We start from the raw sequence: 26,688 nt of genomic DNA on the forward strand, positions 1-26,688 counted from the left end.
ATATATATATATATATATATATATATATATATATATATATATATATATATATATATATATATATATATATAATTTTTTTTTTCTATATGTAGGAGGGACACTGACCAAGGGCAACAAAAAATCAATAAATAAAAAAAGCCCACTGAGATATATTCCAGTGCAGCGTCCGTCAAGGGTTTCATACTGGCGATCAGAAAGACAAAAAGCATTCTGAGTGACTGATTGATTAAGAAGCTTGTTAACGAAGATGGATGCAGAATATAAGACATCATAGCTGCAGCTCGATGGTCTGAGGGACTGGATCGGCCATCCTCTTGGGGAACGCAGGCAAATTTCCAGCTGCAAGGAAAGGTGAACGTTGATAGAAGAGTTGGAGAAGTTCAGTGAAGCGGAGTGAAAGCATAGAAGAGGCATGTAATGGAAACGGTAGAAGGAAATCATCAGGACCATAAGCCTTCCGGTGGGCAAGATGTGAGACAGCACAGAAAACATCATTATAAAGAATTTCAGTAGCGGACAACAACAGCCAGATATTAGAGATGAAGAAAGAACAAAGAACTATCCAGTGTTGAGTTCACACCAGTGATCTGAGGGAAGAGTTCACACACACACACACACACACACACACACACACACACACACACACACACACACACACACACACACACACACACATGGAGGGGTACATGACGTGTCCAGAGTGTATATGTAAGGATGCACAGTTGGAAAAGATGTTTTAGGGAGGAAATTGTGTGTTAGATAAGAAATATTTTTAGACATAGATTAAAATATTAGAAAATGGTGTATTTTTTTAATAGATTACACCCAGACGCAACCCGCGCCTCACAAATTTATACATGGCATTTTGTTTTATTATTTATTTAGCACTTGTAGATCTTATAGATGAATTATCGAGAGAGAGAGAGAGAGAGAGAGAGAGAGAGAGAGAGAGAGAGAGAGAGAGAGAGAGAGAGAGAGAGAGAGAGAGAGAGAATGAGAGAGGCAGAAGGGAGAAAGTGGTAGGCGGGTGGCGTAAAATAGAGTTTAGATCTGCAGTTGACGTCAAGGGGGATGGAGGGAGGGGGCGTGAAGAGAAAAGGGAAAAGAGGAGTGGAGAGTGATGAGAGTGAGGGGATATAAATGTAAATATGTATTCTTTTCTTCACCTTTCCTTTTTCTTCAATTCTTTATAGATTAATTAATTTCACCCCATGCGTACTGACACATTCCATGCAGGAGGTTTGTGGGATTAGTTTACATAATTACTAATAACAAAACACACACTGACTCCCACGTTGATTACATGAAATTAATCAAAGTGTGTGTGTGTGTGTGTGTGTGTGTGTGTTTGAGACGCCGTGCTTGACGTCAACCGTAATAGGGAAATGAAAACTGTATGAGAATTTAAAAAAAATATCATAACACGACAATAATAATAATAATAATAATAATAATAATAATAATAATAATAATAATAATAATAATCATAATAATAATAGTCACCTCATCAGCTGGTAGTTTACTTGGTGCCAAAACTTTTGACACAAAGTTACTGAACCAGGTAAAAGTTAGTTCATACTCTGTGTGTGTGTGTGTGTGTGCGTGCTAAAAGTTTCGCAGCTCAAACTTATCCCGTGGCCAGTCTCGCTCAGACTTACTGTACAACGCATTACCCATAATCAAGGCTGTACTTACTCTCACCGGCAGGGAAAAATGCCGTTTATAAGACCACGACGTGACAATCAAGGCAATACGTAGGTGAATCACACACGCACGCAGTAGTAGTAGTAGCAGTAGTAGTAGTAGTAGTAGTAGTAGTAGTAGTAGTAGTAGTAGTAGTAGTAGTACTTAGTAAAAGATGTACTAGCAGAGGTTGTTGTCATAAATGATAATAGTGTTGTTGTTGCTACTTTTTTTGCCACAAATTGTGTTTTTTGCCTTTTCATTCAGGGTATTTTCATCATTCTGCCTTTGCATTGCCATTATCGCGTGCCCGAGCAAATCTGGCTGGAGGAGAGGCAGCGGAAGGCGTAATGAGAGTGTGCTGGAACGTGCTAGGGGAGCCTGACGGTATTTTGTCGATGTGAAGGCATCTGTATTTTTTCATTGCGTTTTTTTCATTAAGGGTCTATTTCAGTTGGCTGCCGTCACGTTACCTCTTTGTGAGAAGGCTTACCTGTTGCATGCGGCAGGAGAGTGCGCACACCTGGACTTAATTAATTTCCATACTTTGACTTGGTGTCCACTTGTGTGTGTGTGTGTGTGTGTGTGTGTGTGTACATGTGTTTGATGGACCCGTGAATGCTATCCATATCAGTATTTACATTAATTTCAGTATAGTAATGTATTTCCTGTATTTTTTGTTTGTATTGTTGTTTGTTGTCAATAAATATTTATCAAACTTTCTAACCGCAAGCGCATATGTGTGTGTGTGTGTGTGTGTGTGTGTGTGTGTGTGTGTGTGTGTGTGTGTGTGTGTGTGTGTGTGTGTGTGGAAGACGGGCTTACAAAAGGCAGTAAAGGCGTTATTATCCCGTGAATGACGCAATCTTGTTAAAATGAAAGAGTTGAATATCAGCCACAAAAGCCAGACGTAAAGTTGCTTATCTACCCAATTTTACGCGTTGGCAACTGAGCAATGACGCAATTAAGACAGTACACCAGACGACCAAGGGACTCTCTCTCTCTCTCTCTCTCTCTCTCTCTCTCTCTCTCTCTCTCTCTCTCTCTCTGGAAAACATATTAAACCTTTTATGACACAAGACAATAAAGTAAGTAAAGGAAAAGTGTATGTACGTACGTATGTGGTTTCCTGTAAATATTCTACCGAGGCTTGTTTTCTCTCGTCTCTCCTATCTGACTCCACGACATCCAAGGTTAAAGGTCAATAGTTTTCCTTGAAGGGGGAGCGCGAGGCAAGTCATCATGTGGCCGGGAAAAGAAAGTGGGAGAAATGGAAGAAAGTGATGGGGGAAAGAAATGTCTAGATTGAAATTCCAAGAAACACCAAGTTTTTTTTTCTTTCTTTGCTTTTTTTTGGCTTCATACCATTTTTTTTTTCTTTCTCTGTCTCTCTCTGGCTTTTTCCACCCTGGGGCTTCTGTGTGCAAGTGTATCTATATTTATTCTCTTTGTTTTATTGTTTTTTTTGTCAGTCTCTATCTCTTTATCCTCCTGGTGTCTGCTTCTGTCTATCTGTGTATCGTTACATCTGCTTTCTCTCTCTCTCTCTCTCTCTCTCTCTCTCTCTCTCTCTCTCTCTCTCTCTCTCTCTCTCTCTCTCTCTCTCTCTCTCTCGTCCTGAAGTCAATTTTCACTTTTGTCTTTTCTAATCCTGCACGACAGCCTCTATGCATCATCACTCTTATTTTTATCCTGTTATTTACCGAGCCTTCAGTTTATCCTCTTAGAATCCATTACCATGATCTCAGTACTCCTTGATTTACCTTCACTCTTTCCTCAAGGCCAGATAAATTTCTCCTCACCCTCTTAATACGTTAAACTTTCCACACTCTTCCCCCACTCTTTACCCTTTCCATCACCAGTAGTTAAATGAGGAGGAGGAGGAGGAGGAGAAGGGGAAACGGAGAGGAGGAGGAAGGGGGTAATCATGCTGGAAATACTGGAACCGCCCCTCGAGTGACTGTTAATTACAGGCTAAAAAGATATTGCTTAATAACATTGATGATGCGAGCAAATATAGCTTTCCTCCCCGCTCTACGTTTTCTCTTTCCCTCTCTCTGGCCCCCCCTGTTCCTCTCTCTCTCTCTCTCTCTCTCTCTCTCTCTCTCTCTCTCTCTCTCTCTCTCTCTCTCTCTCTCTCTCTCTCTCTCTCTCTCTTCCTCCCGCTTCCCGCCTACCTCTTTCCCGATCCCCATCATCCCATTTTCTTTAATGAATTGGTTGGGTGTGAAACTAATTATCGAAAGCTAATTATCAGCAGCTGCAGAGACTTAATGGGGTTTATGGTGAGGTAATTATCGAGTTGTCACACAGAGAGGGATTGGCTTGATTAATGCCCTCGCTCTGTTATGTGTTACGAGCCTGCGGAGGAAGGACGATGATGCTAATGTTAAGTGAGGGACATAAGAAGGTGGCGCTAGGTGTAGGAGGGGCCGGCAGCAGAAGGACAGTGAGAAGAGAATTATTGTGGTTTGCTTTGACTGGATATCCAAAGCTGTATCTGGATTTTGGCGTGTTGTTTTCTATTTATTGGTTTCTTCTTTTTTTTTTTTTTATTTATCTGATAGCGCCTACCGTCTGTATCTTCCGTATAAGTTTAAAGTTCGACACATACACACACACACACACACACACACACACACATACATACGCGATCCAAGAAGCCAGGAAGAGATGAGAAAAGAAATGAAGGGAGGAATGGGAAATAAAAGAATGGCGAAAATTATAGGAAGAGAAAAATTATAAACAAATTCACCGCAGCCACGGCACACACACACACACACACACACACACACACACAAACAGGGAAATGTGAATGGTGGGGAATAAGAAAGAAGCAAAAGATAAAAAAGGAAATTGCACCGATACCTACATTGAAGCTACACCAAAAAGGCCGCTTGTACATCGCAAATATCCTTGTCGAAGTTTGTTTCCACAGAAAAAAAAAAGTCAGTTGAGGAACATGGAGGGCAACAAGTGTGCTTCCTTCACTAATGATCAAGGAGGGAAACTGAGCAAGAACGCTATGGCTGCTGTAACAAGGAGAGCCGCAGAAAGTTTACATTGAAATTAAGTAGGAATAATTCAGTCAGATTTCTAACTAACACTGCGGTTTTTTTTTTTTTTTTTTTTTTTGGTGTTGCATGAAATGACCTTGAGCGTTTAACCTGAAAGGGAATATACAAACAACAAAAATACAAACATGCAAATATGGTCTCTCTCTTGTGCAGAAACCACCTGGAGGAGTTTACATCGTCAATTTTAAGACTGACACCAGAGGGAAGTTTCATTGGTCGTCAATTTATTCATCTGCCTTTATTTCCATAGTACTCTGATTCCTATTGCACATCTTTTTCTGTCGTATAGCGGTTGTGTATGGTGATGGCCAGGTTACTTAGTGCGTTTTCGTATATTCTTATAGTTACACGTACTGATGTTACGATAATTCCTCTATTTTACTTTATATACCCTGCTGTATTTTCGCCCTTGCGTGCTGTCTTGCCTTTGCTTTCCTGCGGGTGTTTTCTCAGTGCGCTGTCGTATCGTTGCATAGTCAATGGTACATGCAAAGTTTTCTCTCTTTTGTATGTATATTAATGCCCTAAAGGGGGTGTCGCAGCGCCTGTCCCACATGCTGTATTCATGTTGTCTTTTGGTGTCTTGCATTATACCACATTATCTTTTTCTCCAGTGGTCTAGTTGTCTTTCGCTTCTGTCAGTCTTCGTGGCGCGGGGACGGCATTAACGAAAGACCGAGCTCAAGAAAATGCAAGAGAGTGGCTGTTTACTGCCTTTCAGCTTGTTTACCAAGTTTTCTTTTCAATAATCTTAATTTAGGTTAGTCTGAGAGAGAGAGAGAGAGAGAGAGAGAGAGAGAGAGAAAGGGGGGGATTGCGAGAGGACAGATCACTTCCAAGAAAATATCAGTGTGTTTCCAGTGTACACACACACACACACACACACACACACACACACACACACACACACACACACACACACACACACACACACACACAGTTAGTCTTGGAGGCCCAGAGGCTACCACCATCTTACTAGCCATAATAAGTTTGTGTTTGGACTTCTCCTCTCATCATCATCATTTATTTGTTTCTCTCACACGATTTATCGCCGTACATTTACTTTATTTGTGTAGGACCCGTTGTGTTACTTCTTATAGTGTGTGGAGTGGGGGGGAATAGACCTTCAGGAAGAATTATTTATTTGATGTTCAGTGACTGTGTTTCTTTTGAGGAGAACAAAGTCTTCCAAAGAAATAAAAAAGATAGGGCAGTTAAAATATAAATAGTAAGTGACTGGAATGTAGGCGAAAAAAAAATCTTGTTTATTTCTCTTGAGGTGATGCCAAAGGGACGTAACAGTAGTGATGAAGGATAGATGAAACTGTGTTGTGGTTAAGAATCCCTGTGGCTGTGGTAGTGTAGAGAGAGAGAGAGAGAGAGAGAGAGAGAGAGAGAGAGAGAGAGAGAGAGAGAGAGAGAGAGAGAGAGAGAGAGACGAATGGTATTTCCTAAGCTGATCTTCCCTTGCAACTATTTATGTGACCTTTTTTGCCATTCAGCTCCAGCAGTGGACACGAACAGTTGTAAACATTTTGTCCGCTGTTCTGAGTTTCTTTGTGTGTATTTATCTATGCACGAAACAAAATGATACTGGCTTTTTTTTTCTTTGCACGAGATCTGTATTTTTATCAATCAATGAAATGATTGGTACCAGCTTTCCATCGGCCTGGAGAATGTGAATGATAAAAAAACAATAACAACTGGGAGACAATAATGATTGAAATCCATCACGAAAATCACTGAAATCAAACAAAAAGTTGTCCGAATCTTTAGAAGGAAGAGTCTGACGAGCTGGAAGGAGGTAAATAAAAAGAGGAGAATCAGAGAAAAAACACTTATAAAACCTGACAACTGACAGATTTTCATCATATTAGAAGACTTAGGATTTAACAAAGCGTTCAGCACCATGGAATTAAATGTTGCAGTCATGTTGGTCATGCATGTGCCTCTAAATAAAATAATGAAATGAAAAAGACCTTTTCTTCAAGTTTTCCTGCGTAGGTTGTCATTCGTTTACCTGGCATTAAACATGTGAACTTTCTTGCCTCGTTATTCTAATATCCATGACTGAGTACTGGATCAGAGATTGAGGATCAGTAAATCAAAATTCTAGTCTGGAAATCAATCGTCTTAATTTCATGAGAGTTGATGACTGGAGTGCCTGATACATTGGTCGTCTCACTGTCTCTCATCTGGCCTGACCTCCATTCCCTCTTGCTTCTTCCTCCTTATCTCCTGTCCCATTCGACGTGTCCCCTCTCATCTGAAATTCCGTCTCCTGTCCCAGCCGTTCCATTTTCCGACCAGCACCGCAATGCCACTGTACCCTTTGATCTGACTGGCCTGGCTGACCTCCACCCTCCACACACCAGCACTGTTCTATCACAGCCAGCCATCTCTTCCTGTCTCATTGTAACCTCCTTTATCCTTTGTATTTCCTGTCATCAACAAGGCTACTTTTACGTTTTTGCACCGGGTATTTCATCTACTAATAACCCCTTTCTCTGTCACCAAACTATAAACTCCCACTTCATACCTCGCTGCGGTCACTCAGCGTCATCCTGTCCCGCCCCACCCCGCCCCGCCAGGCACCTTTAAGCACATAACCTGGCGGCTCTCCTCAGGTGGCCGCGCCCCCACAGGACTCCACACCACCATTGATCACCTCTTGCCAATATTAGTCACTCCCCAAGCCCGCAATGCACACGTTAATACAATGCATGCAGCCTGCCTCTCTTACACACACACACACACACACACACACACACACACACACCCTGTCATTATATCAGTATTGAAAAATTACAATAACTGAAACTATATCTGGTGTTAACGTATTTTCAATTCTCAATATTTTAGCTTATATTGGAAAGAAAAATACTGGAGTATACCAGCTCTAGGAAATTGGAAGATTTAGAGGTGCCTTAGTCTTAAGACAGCGTAATGGAATACATGTTTTTGGGAACGTAGATAAAATGTCAAAGCATCGTTCGGTCAATGTGACTTCAATTGTAGGTCAGTTTCTCGGGGCTTTCAATGTAGGGAAAATAAGGGATCGTTTAGATAAACAATGCTTAACTGAAGAATCAAAGTATGGCTTTACTGTGGGAGGGGACACGCAGGAGATTTTAGAAGACTCCTGAAGCAGTAGATAATGGAGGCACTTATGATGTCATTTGCTTGAACTTCAGGTAAGAGAGAATTGGTTCTTAAATACGCGAAGGGGTTGGTTTTCAAATGCAGTACCAGTAAAGTGACAAGTGAATGGAATAAACTCAATGGTCAGGTCGTTAGAGCAGAATCAATGGGAAACTTTAAAAGAATATTAGATAAATCTATGGATAGAGAATATAGACTGATAAGGATAAATACATTTTTATAAAGGGGCTGCCATGTGCTGCTGTACTGGCTTCTTGCATCTTGCCTTATGTTCTTTTAAGATTTTGTGGCATAGTTCCCGTGGCCGCACCGACCTGCCTGCCTGGGATGGTGCAGCTGCCGGGGAAGGCTGCGGCTGCTGCAAAGTTCCCATAAAAGATGTATCAGTTTAGGTTTTTGTGTTTTCTGCTCTAAAACTGTTGCGTTCGTTGTCTCTGTTTTTTTTTTTTTTTTTTTATTCTCCCATTTATGTTCCCGGTGTTCTGCCTTTGTCTTTCTCTCTCTTGGGTCTTTCAAAATGTGGAGGATTTTTTTTTTTTCATAAAGTGTGTTGACAGGTGTGTGTGTTTTTGTTTTATATGTTCACTGTATACGCTTCATAACGCTTGATACTGATAGCGGAAACCAAGATTTTGTATACTGATAAGAAATTGGGAGTTTCTGCAAGTATCAGTGAAGCTTTCTGTCCAGTCACCGCCACACGCCTTACCTGCACTGCTAAGTAAAGTCAAATCTTTCCCTATGTTTTCTTTTTTTTTATTATTATTATTATTATTATTACCATCGCTCCTTTTTCGTTACATAATTTTTTTTTCTTCCCTTACCATTACCTCCTTCTTAACACATTTCCCTCATTTTTCCAGTTTTCTTTGCAAGCTTTCACTTTCCTTCAATCCTTCCTACGTTCTCTAACCTTCCCCTTCTCATTTTCTTTACTATTACACGCTTTTATCGCCTCTTCCCTTCATTTATCCCTTTCTCTAGACGCTTTTCATCAACTCATTCCCGTATCGACAGTCTTCCCTTCACATTCTCCTCCTTTCTCCCATTACATCACATCTTCTCATACATCTCCTCCCTTCCTATACACACATATCATCCACTCTCCCTTCGTGACACCATCTCTCCCCCTCACGCGTCCCTCCAGCCTCTACAGCCCCGCAGCCTCCGAGGGACGCGCCTTAGTCGGCCGTAAGTTATCCTCGCGGCCGGTAAACTTAGGCCGCGAGGACCATAAAGCAGCGGCAGCGTTATATTACCCGCGAGCAGAGAGAGAGAGAGAGAGAGAGAGAGAGAGAGAGAGAGAGAGAGGTTACTTTGCCATTTGAATATACAGTATAAGAACGATACGCTTTTCTCACGATCAGCTAATCTTTCAATAAGGTGAAGAGAGACGTAAACCACCTTGCATTCCACAAATTGAAGGAATAATAAAAGAGGGGCCGAAATAACGAAACCCGAAGTGACTGCCTCTCCCTTCACAGTCCCTCGGTCGGCTCGATTAGTGGCCGCAATTTTTACAAGGATAAATCAACCGAGTCCAGAAATATTAACACATAGCTTAGACCTCTTGCTATTTTTGCACCCTGTCAGAGCCGCACGGAGCCTGACGCGGGGTGATGCGCTCAAATATGGATGCTTCCTTTCGTTCCAGGTGGTGTCGAGGGAGCAGTGTGTACCAGGTCTCTGAGAATTGAGTTGCACAGGGCTCAGAAATCCATGGGTCAGATCAGCATTCATGTTCCCATCAACGTTTAATGGTTTGCGGCATGTTAGCAGTCCTCGCTTCTGTCTGCTTCCTGGAAAATCGACGGAGAGAGAGAGAGAGAGAGAGAGAGAGAGAGAGAGAGAGAGAGAGAGAGAGAGAGATTTGTAGAGGAGGAAAGAATAGGAAAATAAACAAACAGAAGTCAAAAAGGAGGGCACTAAAAACAGAAGGAAAAGGAGAAAAAGGAGGAGGAGGAGGGGAAGGAGGACGAGGAATACGAGTTAAGGGACTAATGGGAAACAAGAACATGGGAGTCCCTATGGTGACAAAGTGATAAAGAGGCATCGGGCATAGGGGGAAGTAAAATAAACTGAAGGGAAGAGGAATAAAGGATAGTGGGGAAGAAGAGGCGTGAAAGAAAGCAGGAATGAGTGAAAGAGGAAGAGAAAGAAGCAATGAAAAAAGAGATCGGATGAGACTAATGAGGGAAGAGAAAAGAAGGAATGAAAAAGGGAATGGTGGAATCAGTATGAGAATGGAGGAAGGAGTAAATGGAAAATGGGTAAGAGTGATTAAAGGGAAAGAACCAGGAACGAATGTAGGAAGAAAGGAGGATGAGTGAAAAAGGAAGGAAGAGGAACAGTAAATATGAGAAGGGGAAAAGGAGTAAATAAATGAAAGATAGGAGTGATGAAAGGGAGAGGATGAGGAACGAATTAAGGAAAAAAAAAGAAGAAATGGGAAACACTATATATGGGGAGGAGGAAAGGAGTAAATGAAGGAGGGACAGGAATGATCAAGGAAGAGGGTGAGGAAGGGCCAGGCAGGGTGCAGGAAGACACCAAATTCACACTGCCAGCACTAAGCCAGATGGACAGTGCAAGGTTACCATTTAGCGATTAAGCCTCCCGCCCTGGTCACCGCGCGTGGACTCATAAATGTTGCATCCTCAGGGGACGCAGCAAGAGGAGGAGAAGGAGAAGCAGCAGGAGGGGGAGGAAGGAGCAAGTGAGGGAGGAAATGGAAAAGAGACACAAGTTTCCGAGTGGGGTTTACAAATTATTCTATTTATACTGCTGGTAGTGGTGCTGGTGGTGGTGGTAGTGGGAGAGATAGAGGTGGTGGTGATGATTATGGTGCTCCTCCTCCTCCTCCTCCTCCTCCTCCTCCTCCTCTTAATGGACAGATACGTAACTCATGTGCTCTCCTTCATTAAAACGAGTTCCTCTTATTCTGTTGCAGTCTCTCCTCCTCCTCCTCCTCCTCCTCCTCACCCAGATAGATAGATAGATAGATAGATATTTTATTGACCACAACATAATACAGCATAAATATAATATATACATACAGATACACCATAACATGGTCCAGCACAAAATTAAAACTCATAAATTTCTAAATACTTAAAATATCTTAAAATAATTTGTGAATCAGGAACCCGTAGTGTGTTCTACTAACTACATAATTATAAACAATATAACATGAGTAAACAATGTCGTTCAATGTACTGACATCCTAGTTAAACAAACAGAAGTACTCTTTTAGATTATTTCTAAGTACAGATTTTACTTTTTACTGACACAAGTGATAAAAATGAATTAATAAGCTAGATTGCATAAAAATGTTAAAATGTTAGAATTATATTCTGACTATATAGCCGTTATTTTTTTCTACTTAGTTATATGAAGACAGAATTAGGTGAACAATTTTACACTGATCCATATTAGAATATTGCTCAGAAAAAATATCTTGAATAGTTACAAAATCATGACTATCTCTCACATGTTGTGTACTAGGACAATCTTGTACCACATGTGTTTCCGTCTGTATACAGCCACATGGACACAATCTCTCCTCTATAGGTAGACGACCACGTCCCCTCCTATTCCATCTGCCAGTCTCCACCGCTAAAGAGTGAGCTGACAACCTAAACTGTGTAAATGACATCCTCTCTCTTTCTGGTATACTATCCCTTACACGGTAAACCTCGTGAACAGATAAACCCGGATTGATTTCTCGGTAAGTCATTCTCCTAGATGATTCGGATCTCAAAATATCGTTCTTTAGTGATTCTGTTGTTAATATGATATCATTTAAATTATTAAAAATCAATCCGTGTACATATGTTCTCGTAGTATATCTAGTGTCTAGTACTTTATGTATTACCAACATTAGGGGATCGTCATTCATTACAGATCTTTCTCGCCACACTTTAGTGAAGAACTTTCTTTGTCTACTTCGTACAAGATCTTTTAAAGGTGGATATCCAGATTCAATGTAACACATATCATTGCAGGTGGTCTTCCTAACTCCAAGTAGCTGTTTCAATGCCCAGTTGTAGATTTTTGTGGCTGGTTTTAAGTCAGCGTTCAGCCACGACTCACACCCATACAGCACGGCTGACATGAGAGCAGCATCAAATATTCTCTTCTTTACGATAAAGGGCCAGTCACAATTCTTCTTTAAGAATAAAACAAATTTGTTAAAGTGTGCCATCTTTGCCTGCATGTGAGCCGCGACTGCCGCTGACACGGAACCGTCAGCTGTAAATGGTGAGCCAAGATAGGTGTACTGTGCGCACGACTCCACCACCAGGTCATCTACTCTTACTGCCTCTCTGTCGTGTTCTGTACCACATATAACAAAGAATTTTGTTTTTGTTGCATTGATCTTCATGCCATAGCTATCGCAGTACTGTTTTAGCAATGTTACTTTATTGATTAAATTATCTTTGGTTGTTGCAAGGAGCACCGTATCATCCATTAGGACTAAAATATGTAGCCAAGACAAGAAACCATCAGGATTACTATTTTCTTTGATAATCTTAATCAGGTCATTAACGTACAGGACAAAGAGCAGACAAGATGTTGAGCTACCCTGACGCATCCCGACCGTGGCTGCTACTATCACTGAACCGATGACACTGTTCGTTACCGCGTACATAGCAACAAGTGCCGCCAGCATAACACTACCACAACCCAAACGTTTCAGAACTGCAAATAACATACTTCTAGGTACCAGATCGTAAGCCTGAGTAAAGTCCACAAACATTACAAAAAGTTCCCTTTTCTTCCTTTTAGCCATATCAGTTAATAATCTTAATGTTACGATATGCTCAATGCAGCCACGACCTTTCTGTGCTCCAGCCTGCTCCCTGTATGGTTTGAACCATCTCTCCAGTCGCGCAAACAGTACCATATCAAAGAGTTTAGCGAGACAATTAATAATAGTCACACCACGGTAATTACGAGGTTCCCGTCTGTTACCTCTCTTAAATAACATGAACAGTTTAGCCGTAGACCATAGACTAGGATATGAAGCTGACGCGAATATAGTATTAAATAATGTAGTAATTATCAGCAACCATTGCCCTGTAAGTAGTTTTAACACACCGGGAGAGACTCCATCTGGACCGCATGCCTTGTCTAGCTTAATATTGTCTATTTGCTTCTGAACTTCCTCTTGACTTATCTGGTCATCTAGAATTGGAATATTTACTGGTAAATGATTTCCGTCATCTAAATTATCTGCCACAGTAGGATTCAATACTTCCTCATAAAATTCTTTAAATTCCTGATCAGAAGGACGACCATCTTCCTTACAATCACCCTGATATTTACCCTTCCAATCTATCGCCCTCCATACTCGAGAATCATCACGGTCCTGTAGGAGTCTGTCCCAGCGGTCAGTGTATGTCCTGTCATGTACATCATTACCTTCACCTGCCGCCGTCTCGCCACGGCTCCTACTGCAACATTCGTACAACACTTCAGACACCTTTTCTGCAAACTCATCTACAGTGACATCATTACCATCCACATGCACATTAGAAATTAAATTAGAGAACATATCATGATTAATCTGATTGAATTTTATAGATTTACTCGTCATCTTAGCACGCTCCGCAGTCCCCAGTAGTGATGCATGACCGCCTAAATGGTAGGCACGCCGTAACACATGGTCAAGATTGACTTTATTCAAGCATAATTGGACCGCTATCGGAGCGTGATCTGATGGCAAGTGTTCTGTCTGGTGAACCTGAAACAAATCAATATTCCTGACTAACTTCTCTGACGCTATACAAACATCCAACTCGGAAATCCATGTGCTATCTTTCTTAAATGTCAGATTGCTTACAAAGTGCTTCTCACGAGTTTTCAGATTGTTGATCACAATTAAGTTATTGTCTTTACAAACTGATGCTAAGGCATAAGCGTTATCATTGGGAGTATTTACATCATCTGGTATGAGTGGATATGCATATTCAGTATTATTGGCAATATCTCTTACAGCTTTGCCCAACCTCGCATTTACATCACCTAATATTAAACACTTATCACAGTTGTTTTCCATGAGCTTCTCGTGTATAGCTGCAAATGACTCGTGAGAGAAGTACAGTGAGTCACTTGGGGGTATGTAGCAGGCACCAAACATTACTCCAGGTACACAACTCAGTTCAAACCACACCTGGTCACACATGCTCGTATCCACTCTTATTACATCTTCACTGAGACAGTTTTTTATCATAACAGTTGTTCCGCCACGATGAGCTGCGTTCTGATTGTAGCTCATGTAAGAAACATAGCCAGGCAAGCATACACGTAGCGATGTTTTCACTTCATTCAGTGCCACAATGTCATATTTCAATAACATATCTTCCACATTCTTCTTTTCTAACTTAGTTTTGCAACCGTTAATATTCCAAGACAAGATTTTAAGAACTCTAGTATTATGTTGTGGTCGACCTAAAAACCCTGCCAGTTCCACTTATCGATCACAACACCATCCTTGTAGAGTTGACGTTCTCTTGCGTTAAACACAATGTTGCAGCCAACATTTTCCGGACGTTCCTTCTCTGCTTGCTCTGCTTCACGCAACCTCCTCCACTCTGCTCGGACACTCGGGTGAACATCCTTCTTAATGAAAATAGTCTTGTACGCTTCTGTGTTGCATTGTTTGAGATTCTTAGCCTTGTTGAGCACAGCATCCCGGTCTTGCTTGGATCTCACGGTAACCAGGATGGGACGAGAGCGCCGTGGTCGTGCTCCTCCCGCAGCACCACCGTCACCCAACCGTCGGACACTCAGCACCTCGCTCGTTGCACCAGCTGCATCCCAGATTTTGTTGACCTTATCCACGTCCTCTGTCTCACCGTCCAGCTCTTCACCGTTATCTGGGACACTGAGTATTACTAAGTTGCATTCTCGTTCCTTCCTATCCAGTCCTTCAAGAAAACGTTGTTGTTTTGATATTATTTCAGCTTGCACGTTGACCTGCTGCTGCAACTCAGTAATCTTAGTGTTGATGACACTTCCAGGTGACGTTAGTGCTTGTCTCAGGTCTGCCAATTCCTTTATTACATCGTTCAACTTCTCTGCAATAGAATCTTGTTCACTCGATGCAAGAATACTCTCTATTAGTTCGTCTTTTGACAACCGAGAAAGTTGAGTTTTCTGTAATTTTCTTAAATCTGACAACTGTCTTGCCATAATGAGAAGATGGGTAGGTAAGGTGTGGCAACTGTGGTTGCTATGACAACAGCCCAGTCAGGTTCCAACTGCGCATGCGCCACCTGCAGAAATCTGGTCGTGGGGAGGGTTTGCCCAGGCACCACAGGTTTAAAAGGCAAATAACGGCTAAGACCAAAACTCCTCTTCTACATGAAGCAACCACAATGGACTCACGTACTTAATGCGTTGCTGAGTGAGTGTTGAAAGGTCGTAGGGTCTCTAGAGTCTCTTAAATCGTGATAAAACAAGGAGCACCTTCCCTCTTCTGTTTACTCCTCCGCCACACACACACACACTTTGTTTCTTTGTTTCAGACATGTAAATAGTAGTGTGGCCTTGCTCCTTAAGGTGGGTTTGTCTGGTTTTGTTGCAAACGCCATCCTAATTTTACTTTCTTGCACCATTTACTGTCATCACCACCACCACCATCAACACCGCCCTTGCAGACCATCACCGCTCGTGTGTGTGTTTGTGTGTGTGTGTGTGTTTAGTCCTTCGGGGAAAAAATTTACTTATCTGATGTTTGGGAAAAATAAAAGTGAAATAAGTAATATTACAAGAATAATTAGGGTAGAAAATAAACAGAAAAACAGCAAAGTTATCACTCAAAGATTCCACGGCACGACACGGAAAGCAAGGCGTAGTGAAGACCAGGAAGCACTAAGGGAATTTTGGAGAAATCCTGTATATATATAACACGAGTAGGGGAAGACCATCTATCATTCAGATCGAGATGGTAAAAATCCTTTGGCGGCCATTCATAGTGCATTGCTAGGAGTGGAGAGAGGGGGGACGCAGCAGTGAAGGGTGAAAGGCTAAAGGTATAGATGAGTAGAGTGCAAGGGAGAGGGGATGCTTTGACGAGTTGAGACTTGTGTGTGAAAACAGGAAGGAACTCTAGAGAGAACTTCTGCACATGGCTGGAAGTGAGGGAAAACATAACTACAACCTGAAATTGTGAACTGAAAATATGAATAAGAAATGCGTGAAAAAAAAAAAAAAAATAATAATCATTGGTATTGGATAATAAGCATTCTCACGAGTGTTTCTCCGGTTTATAATGTAGAAATCTTGTTAAAATGTCACCGGAATCACAGAAACTTAAACTTAAATAGCATATACTAGAGCCTTTTGAATGTAGTGGAGATGCATGCAAGAAGGATTTCAGAATCTCGGCCACAGTTCGTTGGTTGTGTTTTTAAGTTGGTGCTGTCTAGGTATGTTTTTTTTTTTTTTTTTCTTCTTTTCTTTGTTTTTTTTTTTTTTTTTGCTTAATTTTCATTTACTTATTTATTTGTTTATTTCATTTTTTGGGGTGTGTGGTGGCAGTGGTAGTCTTTTTGATGTTGCTGTTGTCTTTCTGAAGGTATGGATGAGGAAAAGTAGAAAAAAATAAATATATTGTCCATTCTTGACACTACTATAACAACAAAACACTATTACTGCAACAATTACTGCTACCACTACTACTACTACTACTATTACTCCCACTTATATCAATATCTGAACCATTACGAATGAAAACGACGAGTATAACTACCACTGCTGATCTGACGACGACAAGAACAAAAACTAAAACTTCCACTGCAACTACTACTGCTTCTGCAACAACAACAACAATTACCACTGATATCACCACCACCACCACCACCACTACCACCACCACAGAACATCACGCAACACACACACACACACACACACACAGAGGATGTACTCCGATAAAAAGTCTGTGTTTATCAGCTGCTAAGAAGAGCCAGAACACACCTCTCTTTGCCTCCCACCAGCTGATTCCTGCCGCGTGCTGAGGGAGCGGGAAGGAGGTGGTGGTGGTGGTGGTGATGGGGTTGAGTAGGCTATGGCCTTTAATCCGAAACACTTTGCTCTCTCACCACGACTGTTTTCAAAGGTCACACAGATGATTAGTCGGGTTCCTCAATACTGTTTCTTCTGTTAATTACAATGTATGAATCCTGTTAATCTGTCACTAGAACCAAGAAAACTATAACCAAAGAAAAACTCGTCTGCCTTCAACTGTTAAAAAGCCTTTGGAATGTAGTGGAGATGCGACGCAAGTTTCCATTATTTAGTCCTATCGTTTTATCATTCTAGTGTATTTGTATGCATAGTTTTTTTTTCCCTATACATTTATTATTATTATTATTATTATTATTATTATTAGTAGTAGTAGTAGTAGTAGTAGTAGTAGTATTTTTATTTATTTATTTATTTATTTTATTTTATTTTTTTTTGCTTACATATTTCGAATTAAGGGGGAAGATACATGAACTTTAAGTCCTAAAAATTCGCGCTGTCTGCTTGAGTTTTGGATGTGTAAGATTATCCTTGCATGCAGATCTTGAATTACTGCTGGTGGTGGTGGTGGTGGTGGTACTACTACTACTACTACTGTACTAACAACAACAACAACAACAACAACAATGCTAATGACACGTTATAGCTACAATGCATAAAACCAGACAGACCCTCATAAATACAATACACTAGTGATGAACTATTGATATATGAGCAATTATATACAATGAGTACCTACATATACGAGTACATATGAGAGTTTATAAGATACCTGTACACTGACGACTTATGCGAAGTATACAGGTTTGATTGGTTAGCGTATTGTTAGGCTTGGTTCCTGCGAGAAAAATATTTTTGTCATATTACGTTAAGTCTTTTGGATAATGGTCATGGCTTGCATACAGAAACGACAACAAACTCTGCTCTCTCACCACAAGTATTTTCAACAGCCACAGAGATGATCAGCTGGGCTCTCAAGTTTTTCTCCTTTTAACAATGTAGAAATCTCTTCTCGTGTATTTTCTCTACGTATTATTATTTTTTTTTCCCTCTCGCAATACAGGTTTGTCTTGTTATTCTTTAAGTCACTTGGTAATGTCATACAGAGTGTGTTGTTTGCACTGAAACGATATGCAGTATTCTCTCTCTCTCTCTCTCTCTCTCTCTCTCTCTCTCTCTCTCTCTCTCTCTCTCTCTCTCTCTCTCTCTACTCCACTATTTTTGACTCAGGTGTCCCAGGTAATGCTCTGCGCAGGTGCTATCAGCCAGGCGGTGACGAAAGATGCAGGAACCACATGCAGAACACTCAGGTATTCAAGAACACACACTCTCTCTCTCTCTCTCTCTCTCTCTCTCTCTCTCTCTCTCTCTCTCTCTCTCTCTCTCTCTCTCTCTCTCTCTCTCTCTCCTCTTTTTTGTATTTTCGCTTCATAGTTTTTATTCTGTAATTAGTATACCTAATTTTCTTTCACTCCAGCTTTTGTTTCTCTCTCTCTCTCTCTCTCTCTCTCTCTCTCTCTCTCTCTCTCTCTCTCTCTCTCTCTCTCTCTCTCTCTCTCTCTCTCTACTCCACTATCTTTGACTCAGGTGTCCCAGGTAATGCTCTGTGCAGGTGTTCTCAGCCAGGGGTTGACGAAAGATGCAAGAACCACATGCGGAACACTCAGGTACTCAAGAATAAAATGAACACACACACACACACACACACACACACACATACTCTCTCTCTCTCTCTCTCTCTCTCTCTCTCTCTCTCTCTCTCTCTCTCTCTCTCTCTCTCTCTCTCTCTCTCTCTCTCTCTCTCCTTTTTTTTTTTTTGTATTTTCGCTTCATACTTTTTATTTCGTAATTAGTATGTCTAATTTCCTTTCACTCCAGCTTTTGTTTTCCTTTTTTTTTTATTGTTTTATTTTCTAATGTAGCGGGGCATCAACACATAAATTATTTGAGAAAATTCTTTTATTACGAGAATCTATTTTTTTTTTTACCTGTCTTTCTTTACTGCATCATTATAATGCTGACATAAACTACGGCAAAGAAACGAGTAAATGAAATAATATATGAAAGAAAGGAAAAGATTGAATGAACGAACGAACAAAAGGATCTACTGATTTTAATGTGCCACAGTGAATGAATGAAAGAATAAATGCATGAACGAACGAACGAAAGAATGAAATAGTGAACGAACGTAAGAAATAATGAAAAGAAAGCCAACGAATGAATCAGTGAATGAACAAACGAAATAATAAATAAATGAATGAATGAACGAACGAACGAGCAAAAGAAAGAATGAAATAATATATGAACGTACAGAATATTGAAAAAAAATATATATAAAAAGAACAAATGAATGAAAGAATTAGTGAAAGAAAGAATGAATATAACGATTCTGAAAACACCACAGGAATGAGAAGAAACTGTGCATATATTCAGATGAAGGAAGCTACGTGCAATATTACTGCAATAATGACTCATAACTGAAACTAACGGCGCATTCCAGTACAAAATGACTCGAAGCTTCATGAACCTCTACCTCACTCCGCCTCGTGCGCGTGAATGTGAACCTCGTGAGCTGAGGCATCGAGTACACGAGCCTGGATAGAAATTAAACAAAAAAATAAAGTAAAATAAAATAATATAAGATAAACGCATGTACAAAAATATGTCTGAACCATGGCGTGTATAGGAGGAAGAGGAGGAGGAGGTCCACGTACCCACTGGGGCCTGGAGAGGAGGAGGAGGAGGAGGAGGCGGCATTAATGACACTTACAAAAAATCCCAAGTGGAATTGACAATCTGGTAAATAGATTTAAAGGAACAAGATAAAAGTCTGGCACATCGACAGATTTATGGGGACAAGAGGAGAAGGTGACTTGTATTGCTCACCAGGGTTGGCAATGAGGGCGATGGGGGAGAGGCGCCACACCTCTGTGTCTGTGTCTATGCTCTCAATGATCATGAGGCGGCAACGCAGCGAGAAGCACTTCCATGCCTGCCACGATGGAACCACAGCACAGGAAGCATCACGGACAATGCCTGTGGGATGAGACAAAAGGAGAGTATGGGGAGTGTTAAGGGATCTCAAACAACAATAAGTCTTTAGTTTCTTAAGTGCCTGGTTTGGGTGCAGTGTGCATGCAAGTGTGTGTTGTAGAGCTGTGTGGATATCTGACACACACACACACACACACACACACACACACACACACACACACACAGGAAAAGTACAAGGAGACCTACATAGAACTATAAAAAGGGGGAAGATATGATAAAGAAAAGTAATAAGGAAAAGGATCTGTGGGTGATTATCCAGGACACACTGTCACCAGAGAAGCACATGTGGGAATTTTGGCCACGCATAGAGGATTTTTAGTAACATTAGAGTGGCTTTTACCTACATGGACATGAATATGACGAAAAAAATAATTACAACCATGATTATGCCCTGAGTTAGAGTACGCTGCAGCAACTGAGGAAACTGGAAAGAATGCAGAGGACAGCAGCAAAGATGGTGCCAGAATTGAAGGAAAAGACTTATGAGGAGTGACTGTAAGAATGAGATTAATAACACTGGAAGAGAGAAGAGAAAGGGGAGACTTAATAACAGTGTGCAAATCAATAAACAGTATGGAAAAGTTAGACCGACAAGTTTTGGAGATACATGTAAATAAGGGAACAAGATGTAGAAGAGGACATACAAAAAGATTAAGAAGAGTAAATGTCTCAGTGACATCAAGAAATATAGTTTCCTATACCAAAGCACTGATCTCTGGAATAGTTTAAGCTGTAATAGTTTTACAGTTGCTAGTGTAAGCAAATTTAAAGAGAAACTGGATAACTGCAGCTATGGAGACAGGTCAAATGACATCAGGACCATAGGGGCTCAAGCATCACCTCCCCAAATATGGAGTTACATACATCAAAAGAATTAGCAACTCTTCCTCTGTCCAGCTATGACATTTGCAACACTGTTTTTCAGCTTCCATATGGTTGAAGGTCCTGAAGTAGCAAATGGAGTCACAACAACTTATTGATATGGGATTCAAGTGTTGTGTGGGCTGGTTGAACTAAGGGGTGCATTCATTCAAGACCAGCCAGGCTCAAGCCCAGCAAGAGGGAGCCAGCCAGTGGGAGTGTGTGATGCACAGTGCATAACCATCTCTTGCTCAATCAGTGTTTTTCTCCAGAAGAAACACGTCACCCGGAGTCAATCACTGCACTGCTTACTACCCCTCCTCACACTTCCTCACACAGTCCTGCCCAAACCTCCTTCATACCAATCTTTACCTGTGACTAACCAGTGCCACCTGTTAATCCTTTGTCTCACTATTATTACTAACTCATGACTTCCTCTAACATAACATTCATTCACCCTTCAATTTGTTGCTTTCTTTTAAGTAACTAATGTACTGCAGTACCAATACTAGTATTTACTATTTTTTCAAAACTCTGAGTCTATTATACTTTTATTATTATTATTATTTATTATTTATTATTATTATTATTATTATTATTATTATTATTATTACTGTTATTATTATTATTACTATTGTCATACTATTTTATTTTTTCTTGTGATATCAGGAAGATGTTAATAATTTCATTATTTACTTCAGGTAAAACATTTCATTAAGGTTCAAATTCCAGGTCATGCAAAAATATATACACAAACTTAAAGGGAGGAGTTATATTTTACATGCCAGTGTGCATATGCAACTTATGATTTTTTTTAAATTTTAGGTAAAAAAATTTTGAAGACCAGGGTTTTTATCTGAAACTTAGTTGAAATTTATATCTTTCTTAGAAGTGGTGTTATTGTTGATAAACTTTTAGATACAGTTTTCTCAATTTTTAAAAAAATGACACTTGAGTCTCTATGGTCCTGATGCCCTCAAATGAGCTTTAGCTCGTATCCTGTACAATACAACTAGGTAAATACAGCTAGGTAAATATGCACATACACACACACACACACACACACACACACACACACACACACACACACACACACACACACACACACACACACACACACACACACTGTACCTTTATTCGGAAACTTGTCAGCTGCCTCAATCTGGGATCCGTCAGGATTCTGTCTGATTGGAAGAGGAATGCGGTAATCTCCAATGCCCCTCCGAGGATCTCCGTCCCACTCCCAGTCAGCCTGAGAGATTACTGTGGCATCCTTTTCACCTGCAGAGAGAGAGAGAGAGAGAGAGAGAGAGAGAGAGAGAGAGAGAGAGCGAGAGCGAGAGCGAGAGAGAGAGAGAGAGAGCGAGAGCGAGAGCGAGCGAGAGAGAGAGAGAGAGAGAGAGAGAGAGAGAGAGAGAGAGAGAGAGAGAGAGAGAGAGAGAGAGAGAGAGAATGTGATGTGAGGGAGAGGTGGATGTATAAGGAAAAATGGATAAAAAAAGAGATGTTAATCCAGTAACAAAGGGATTCTAGATACTTAAGAGGATATAAGAAATAGCTGAGATAGAGATCAGCTTCACTACATAGAAATACAGATACTTGGAATGTACTGGAGATGATAGATACATAGAGTGTCCATTGGCTAAATTAGAATGATATACATAAAGAACAGTGTAGTTCAAATCCAGTATACCAAAACTATATTAACACACACACATGTAAATCCACACTAACCCAGCAGAGATCCATCAACATCCGTCACCACCACCTTCTTTAGTCCATCACAGTCCGTATCCACACACTCTGACGGATCAATGCTGCTCAAGTTGGGCCTAGGAATGTACATGTAGTTCTCCTGTGGTGTGTTGAGGAACAAGAGACCCTTGACAAACGCGGGGTGGTTGGCGTCCTCTGACTGAGGGTTCACCATGAGAGCAATGCCTCGCCCGCAGTCGGTGTCACGGAAGTTGTGGAACGTGAGACCCTCAAAGTGTGTGGAGCTGTAGAGTGCTGGGTAAGTGCCAGCATTACTGAAGGTCATGAGAGGTGCCACTGTGGGGGAATGCAAGTGTCAAGTGTTTAGGGATCAGATGTAGTCAGCTGTGCTGTGCATGAGCTCCTGGGGTGTATTAGGGTGGACCATATAACTATCACTTTGTAATGGCACATTTTATTTGAGTAAGCTTCGGTAATTTTATCAAGCCCAAAGTTTAATCTATTTTCTGAGGTGTCTTCATGCTCCTCTCTAGAAGCCATTCTGGTTCTATGCAAGTGAAAATAACAGGAACAGGAGGAGAGGAAGAGTCCATCACACCTTTTCTTATGTCAGAGCATGGATATCATAGACACTACATATGAATACATAACAAATGTTCTCACAACAAACACCCAACTCACTAGGGCTGGGCGGGAGATGATTACTGGATCCGAATCTGTAAAATCCTGAGAAGCGATACAAATCCAATTACTGCATCAGGATTCTAGAATCTGGTGTAGAATCCAGTCCTCAGACGAGGTCTCTTAATTCGTGAGTAAAAATAGTTATGGAGAACAACGTAAGAGTAAACTGATTTGTTCATTAATATAGTCTGTATGATGTTATTAATCATGCTTTTGGAGCATATAAACAATGAGGTCTGAGGGACTAGTTATGAAATTTACTTGTGTACGCTAGCAACATGTCGAAGCTTATAGTGTTGCTAAAGTCACCATCTCTTTCGTTGGAACTGATACGCCAATTTCATGTAACGTCATACCATGGCATACATATAGGACATGACGTGGGCAGAGCTATCAGTCAAGGTTGAGGACTGATGGGGGGGAACCTATGGTAGTTGTTTCCATGGGTATATGCATACCTAATATGATTATGTATGGTTACTTCTAACACTGTTTTACAGCAACTTTTTACCTGCATAATAATAGCCAAAATTTATTTCAGTAACTATCCTGCTTTTATGTAGGTCTCCCCAAAGCCGTGCATCTCGAGTTGAGTAGTCTACTTTTGTTTTAAGGGACTTTCTGTAAATACCCTGAATTTAATAAAAAACAGTGGTTCTGCATGATGGCAGCCAAGCGTGGCAGAAATGCGCCCATTTGGGATTATGTGGAGCTATCAATTCCAAAACAAGCAATATGTTTGGTCACTACAGTACCAAAGCCAGTAACTGCCACAACAAAACCAAAGAAAAAATCACTGGTGTAAATTTGATTTGAAAATGCATAATCTGGCATGTTCATCACCTCAGCCATCCACAGGCCCTTCTATTGAGCTGAGAAGATACTTTGAGGAGCCTCATTTATGCAGGGACAGCAATCCACTGGCGTGGTGGAAGCAACACGAAACCCTCTTCCCCAAGTTAAGTGAAGTGGCCAAGAAATTTTTATTCATTCCTGCCTCATCTGTTCCCTCAGAAAGACTCTTTTCCAAGGCAGGGGAGCTTATCTCCCACAGGCAGAGCAGCCTTAAGGAAGGGAATATAAATATGATTCTCTTCCTTAATAAGAACATGTGAAGAGCCGCTTCCTACCAGTGCCAAGTGATATCCTTCTAGATGCCTTTTTGTTCTATAGTATTGCATGCATTTTGTTTTCATGGAAACTTTTATGTGGTCATACTACTAGTCATACTGTAGTACTAATTAAATTATTTTCTGTGATAAAGATTTTTTTTTTCCTTTTTTTTACGGAACTGATGTGATAATACATTCTGTGATGGACATGATTTTATTGTATATATTTTCTTATTTTCCACTTGTTAACATCAAATACATAAAATGTTAAGTTGAATGTTATCTGAATGCAAAATCATGTATGGATGTAATCATATGCTTATCTAGTATCCATTGTAATTGTAAGGAAATATTAAGGAAATTAATGTAATGAAATCCAATGCAATATTAAGGAAATTATTGACTGTGATAAGGAGAGAAGTATTTTAATTTATGGAAATACGCTGTGATGTCTGGAACAATATGATTTTTTTTTTCTCATTTCCAAACTTTAGTAGAGGAGGACTCTTTTGTTACTACTTTCTTACTGTTATTCTTAAAATAGCAAAAACAATTATGATGCCAAAAATAATGTTAATGTATCAAGAAAACATTTAGAAATAATGTACCCTATTTGTCAATAAATGGAAAATCTATCATAAATGTGTATGAATAACTATAACATCCTTGTATCATTTAAAGTAAATTAATGAAAGTAATAGCAATCTGAATGGTTACTTATAGTGTGCGCCCTTCACCTTGCTGAAGTGTGTCTCACTTAACTATAACTGCACATGTATTTTCATGATTGCATATTTATATCATGGAATTCTTCATATAATATATATATATATATATATATATATCCTTGGTAAGCATCATGGGAAACACAGTCTGCATCTCGGCAAATTCCAGCCAAAGGGAGAGAGTCGTGATGTTTGTAACAGGTGGAGGGGAATCCTGGATTCTCTCCGTGGTTGGATTCCCTTGCAAACACCAATGAATCTCGTGCCTGGCAGACAATAGGAAGAATCTCGGGTGCCTGGGGCTTGTTAAGAACTTAAGAGTACATAGGATTCATGGAAGGTTCGAATCTCACGAATCCAATAGGGCAAGTAATCAGATTTGCGATTACCTGTTTTATAGAATCCTGCCCAGCCCTACAACTTACTATTAGATCCAGAGGTGAATGATGCTAAGAGGATGCCAGTGTTTCCTCCGCCGACACCTCCGCCAAAAAATTTATCTCCATAGAACTTCATTAGCCGGGACTTGGATGCCTGGTATTCACAAGTGTGTGATGGGGAGACACCCACAAACAGGGAGTGACTGGCATTGGCTGTCTTGGGGTGGAACTTGTGACTCAGTGAATCTGGCTCATAGATGATCTGCATTGCTCCCAGGGGACTGTCCACAGAGACAACCTGGGAGAGAAGAAGCCTTCCTCAGTCACACCTAGTGCAAGCATGTCTTCCTTCAATGCATCTATAAATTTTCTCTTAGGTCTTGGGGTCTTAGGGACAATATATTACAGCAATTTTGGAATTTATAGTGTCTCTCCTCCTCCTCTTCCTCCAGCTTACATTGGTGATGAGGGAGCTGGCATAGTGCTGGACATAGAAGCCTGTGTCTGAGATTCTCCAGATGTAGAAGTTATTGAGTCTGCAGCAGTCTGTCAGTGGCCCCGTGCCTCCCTTCTTCCATAGCTGCACAGTATACAAGGGTTAGGACAACACTGCTAATGCTACTGATTCTCTCTCTCTCTCTCTCTCTCTCTCTCTCTCTCTCTCTCTCTCTCTCTCTCTCTCTCTCTCTCTCTACATCTGCACACAGCAACAAAAAGGTGGCAGGAACAAGGTACAGTAGCACTAGTAGCACCAAAACTTCTCTATCTCTCACACTGTCTCTCTCTCTCTCTCTCTCTCTCTCTCTCTCTCTCTCTCTCTCTCTCTCTCTCTCTCTCTCTCTCTCTCTCTATGCCTGCACACAACAATGCAAAGTTTGCAGCAGTGTATGGCAGCACTAAAAATACTATAAATTATTCTTGCACCTCTCAGTCTCCGTCTCTCATCATGATTCCATAAATTGCATTGTGCACTTCATTCCCCATCCACCGAGTTGTGTCCTTGCACAGCTCTCCAAGGGTCTTGTAGCCAGCCTGTTCTGCACCTGTACAACACCATGAGAGACAAGAGTCAGCACCACAAGGACTAAAAAAGACAAACACACCACAACAAATAACCAATGTCTTGACACACATTCCCCAATATCCTTCACCAACACAAGACACAGAAGTTGTTATGTACCAGCAACAACATTGCCAGTCAGTA

General features: G+C 40.7%; 1 protein-coding gene across 1 annotated transcript; it reads right to left on the reverse strand.

Annotated features, from left to right (window-relative positions):
- Positions 1-95: 95 nt before the first annotated feature.
- On the reverse strand, positions 96-26,676 carry LOC135094112 (fibrocystin-L-like). Its single transcript, XM_063993911.1, has 8 exons — positions 26,640-26,676; positions 26,457-26,527; positions 25,942-26,064; positions 25,530-25,782; positions 22,602-22,919; positions 21,999-22,148; positions 19,839-19,988; positions 96-339 (listed from the first exon to the last, which is right to left on the reverse strand). Exons 1-8 carry the CDS (start codon positions 26,674-26,676, stop codon positions 269-271), a joined length of 1,173 nt encoding a protein of 390 aa, XP_063849981.1. The 3' UTR covers positions 96-268.
- Positions 26,677-26,688: the final 12 nt, after the last annotated feature.

This window comes from Scylla paramamosain, chromosome 44 (assembly GCF_035594125.1).
Source record: "Scylla paramamosain isolate STU-SP2022 chromosome 44, ASM3559412v1, whole genome shotgun sequence".
Classification (NCBI taxonomy): Eukaryota; Metazoa; Arthropoda; class Malacostraca; order Decapoda; family Portunidae; genus Scylla; species Scylla paramamosain.

Bases quoted from the DNA above. Each gene is read 5' to 3' on its own strand.
- LOC135094112 (XM_063993911.1), bottom strand. From the start codon at position 26,676: ATGTTGTTGCTGGTACATAACAACTTCTGTGTCTTGT. The intron at 26,065-26,456 runs GTGCACAATGCA...TATACTGTGCAG, and splicing joins CTCGGTGGATGGGGAATGAA to CTATGGAAGAAGGGAGGCAC. The intron at 22,149-22,601 runs GTTAGTGTGGAT...CTCTCTCTGCAG, and splicing joins TGTTGATGGATCTCTGCTGG to GTGAAAAGGATGCCACAGTA.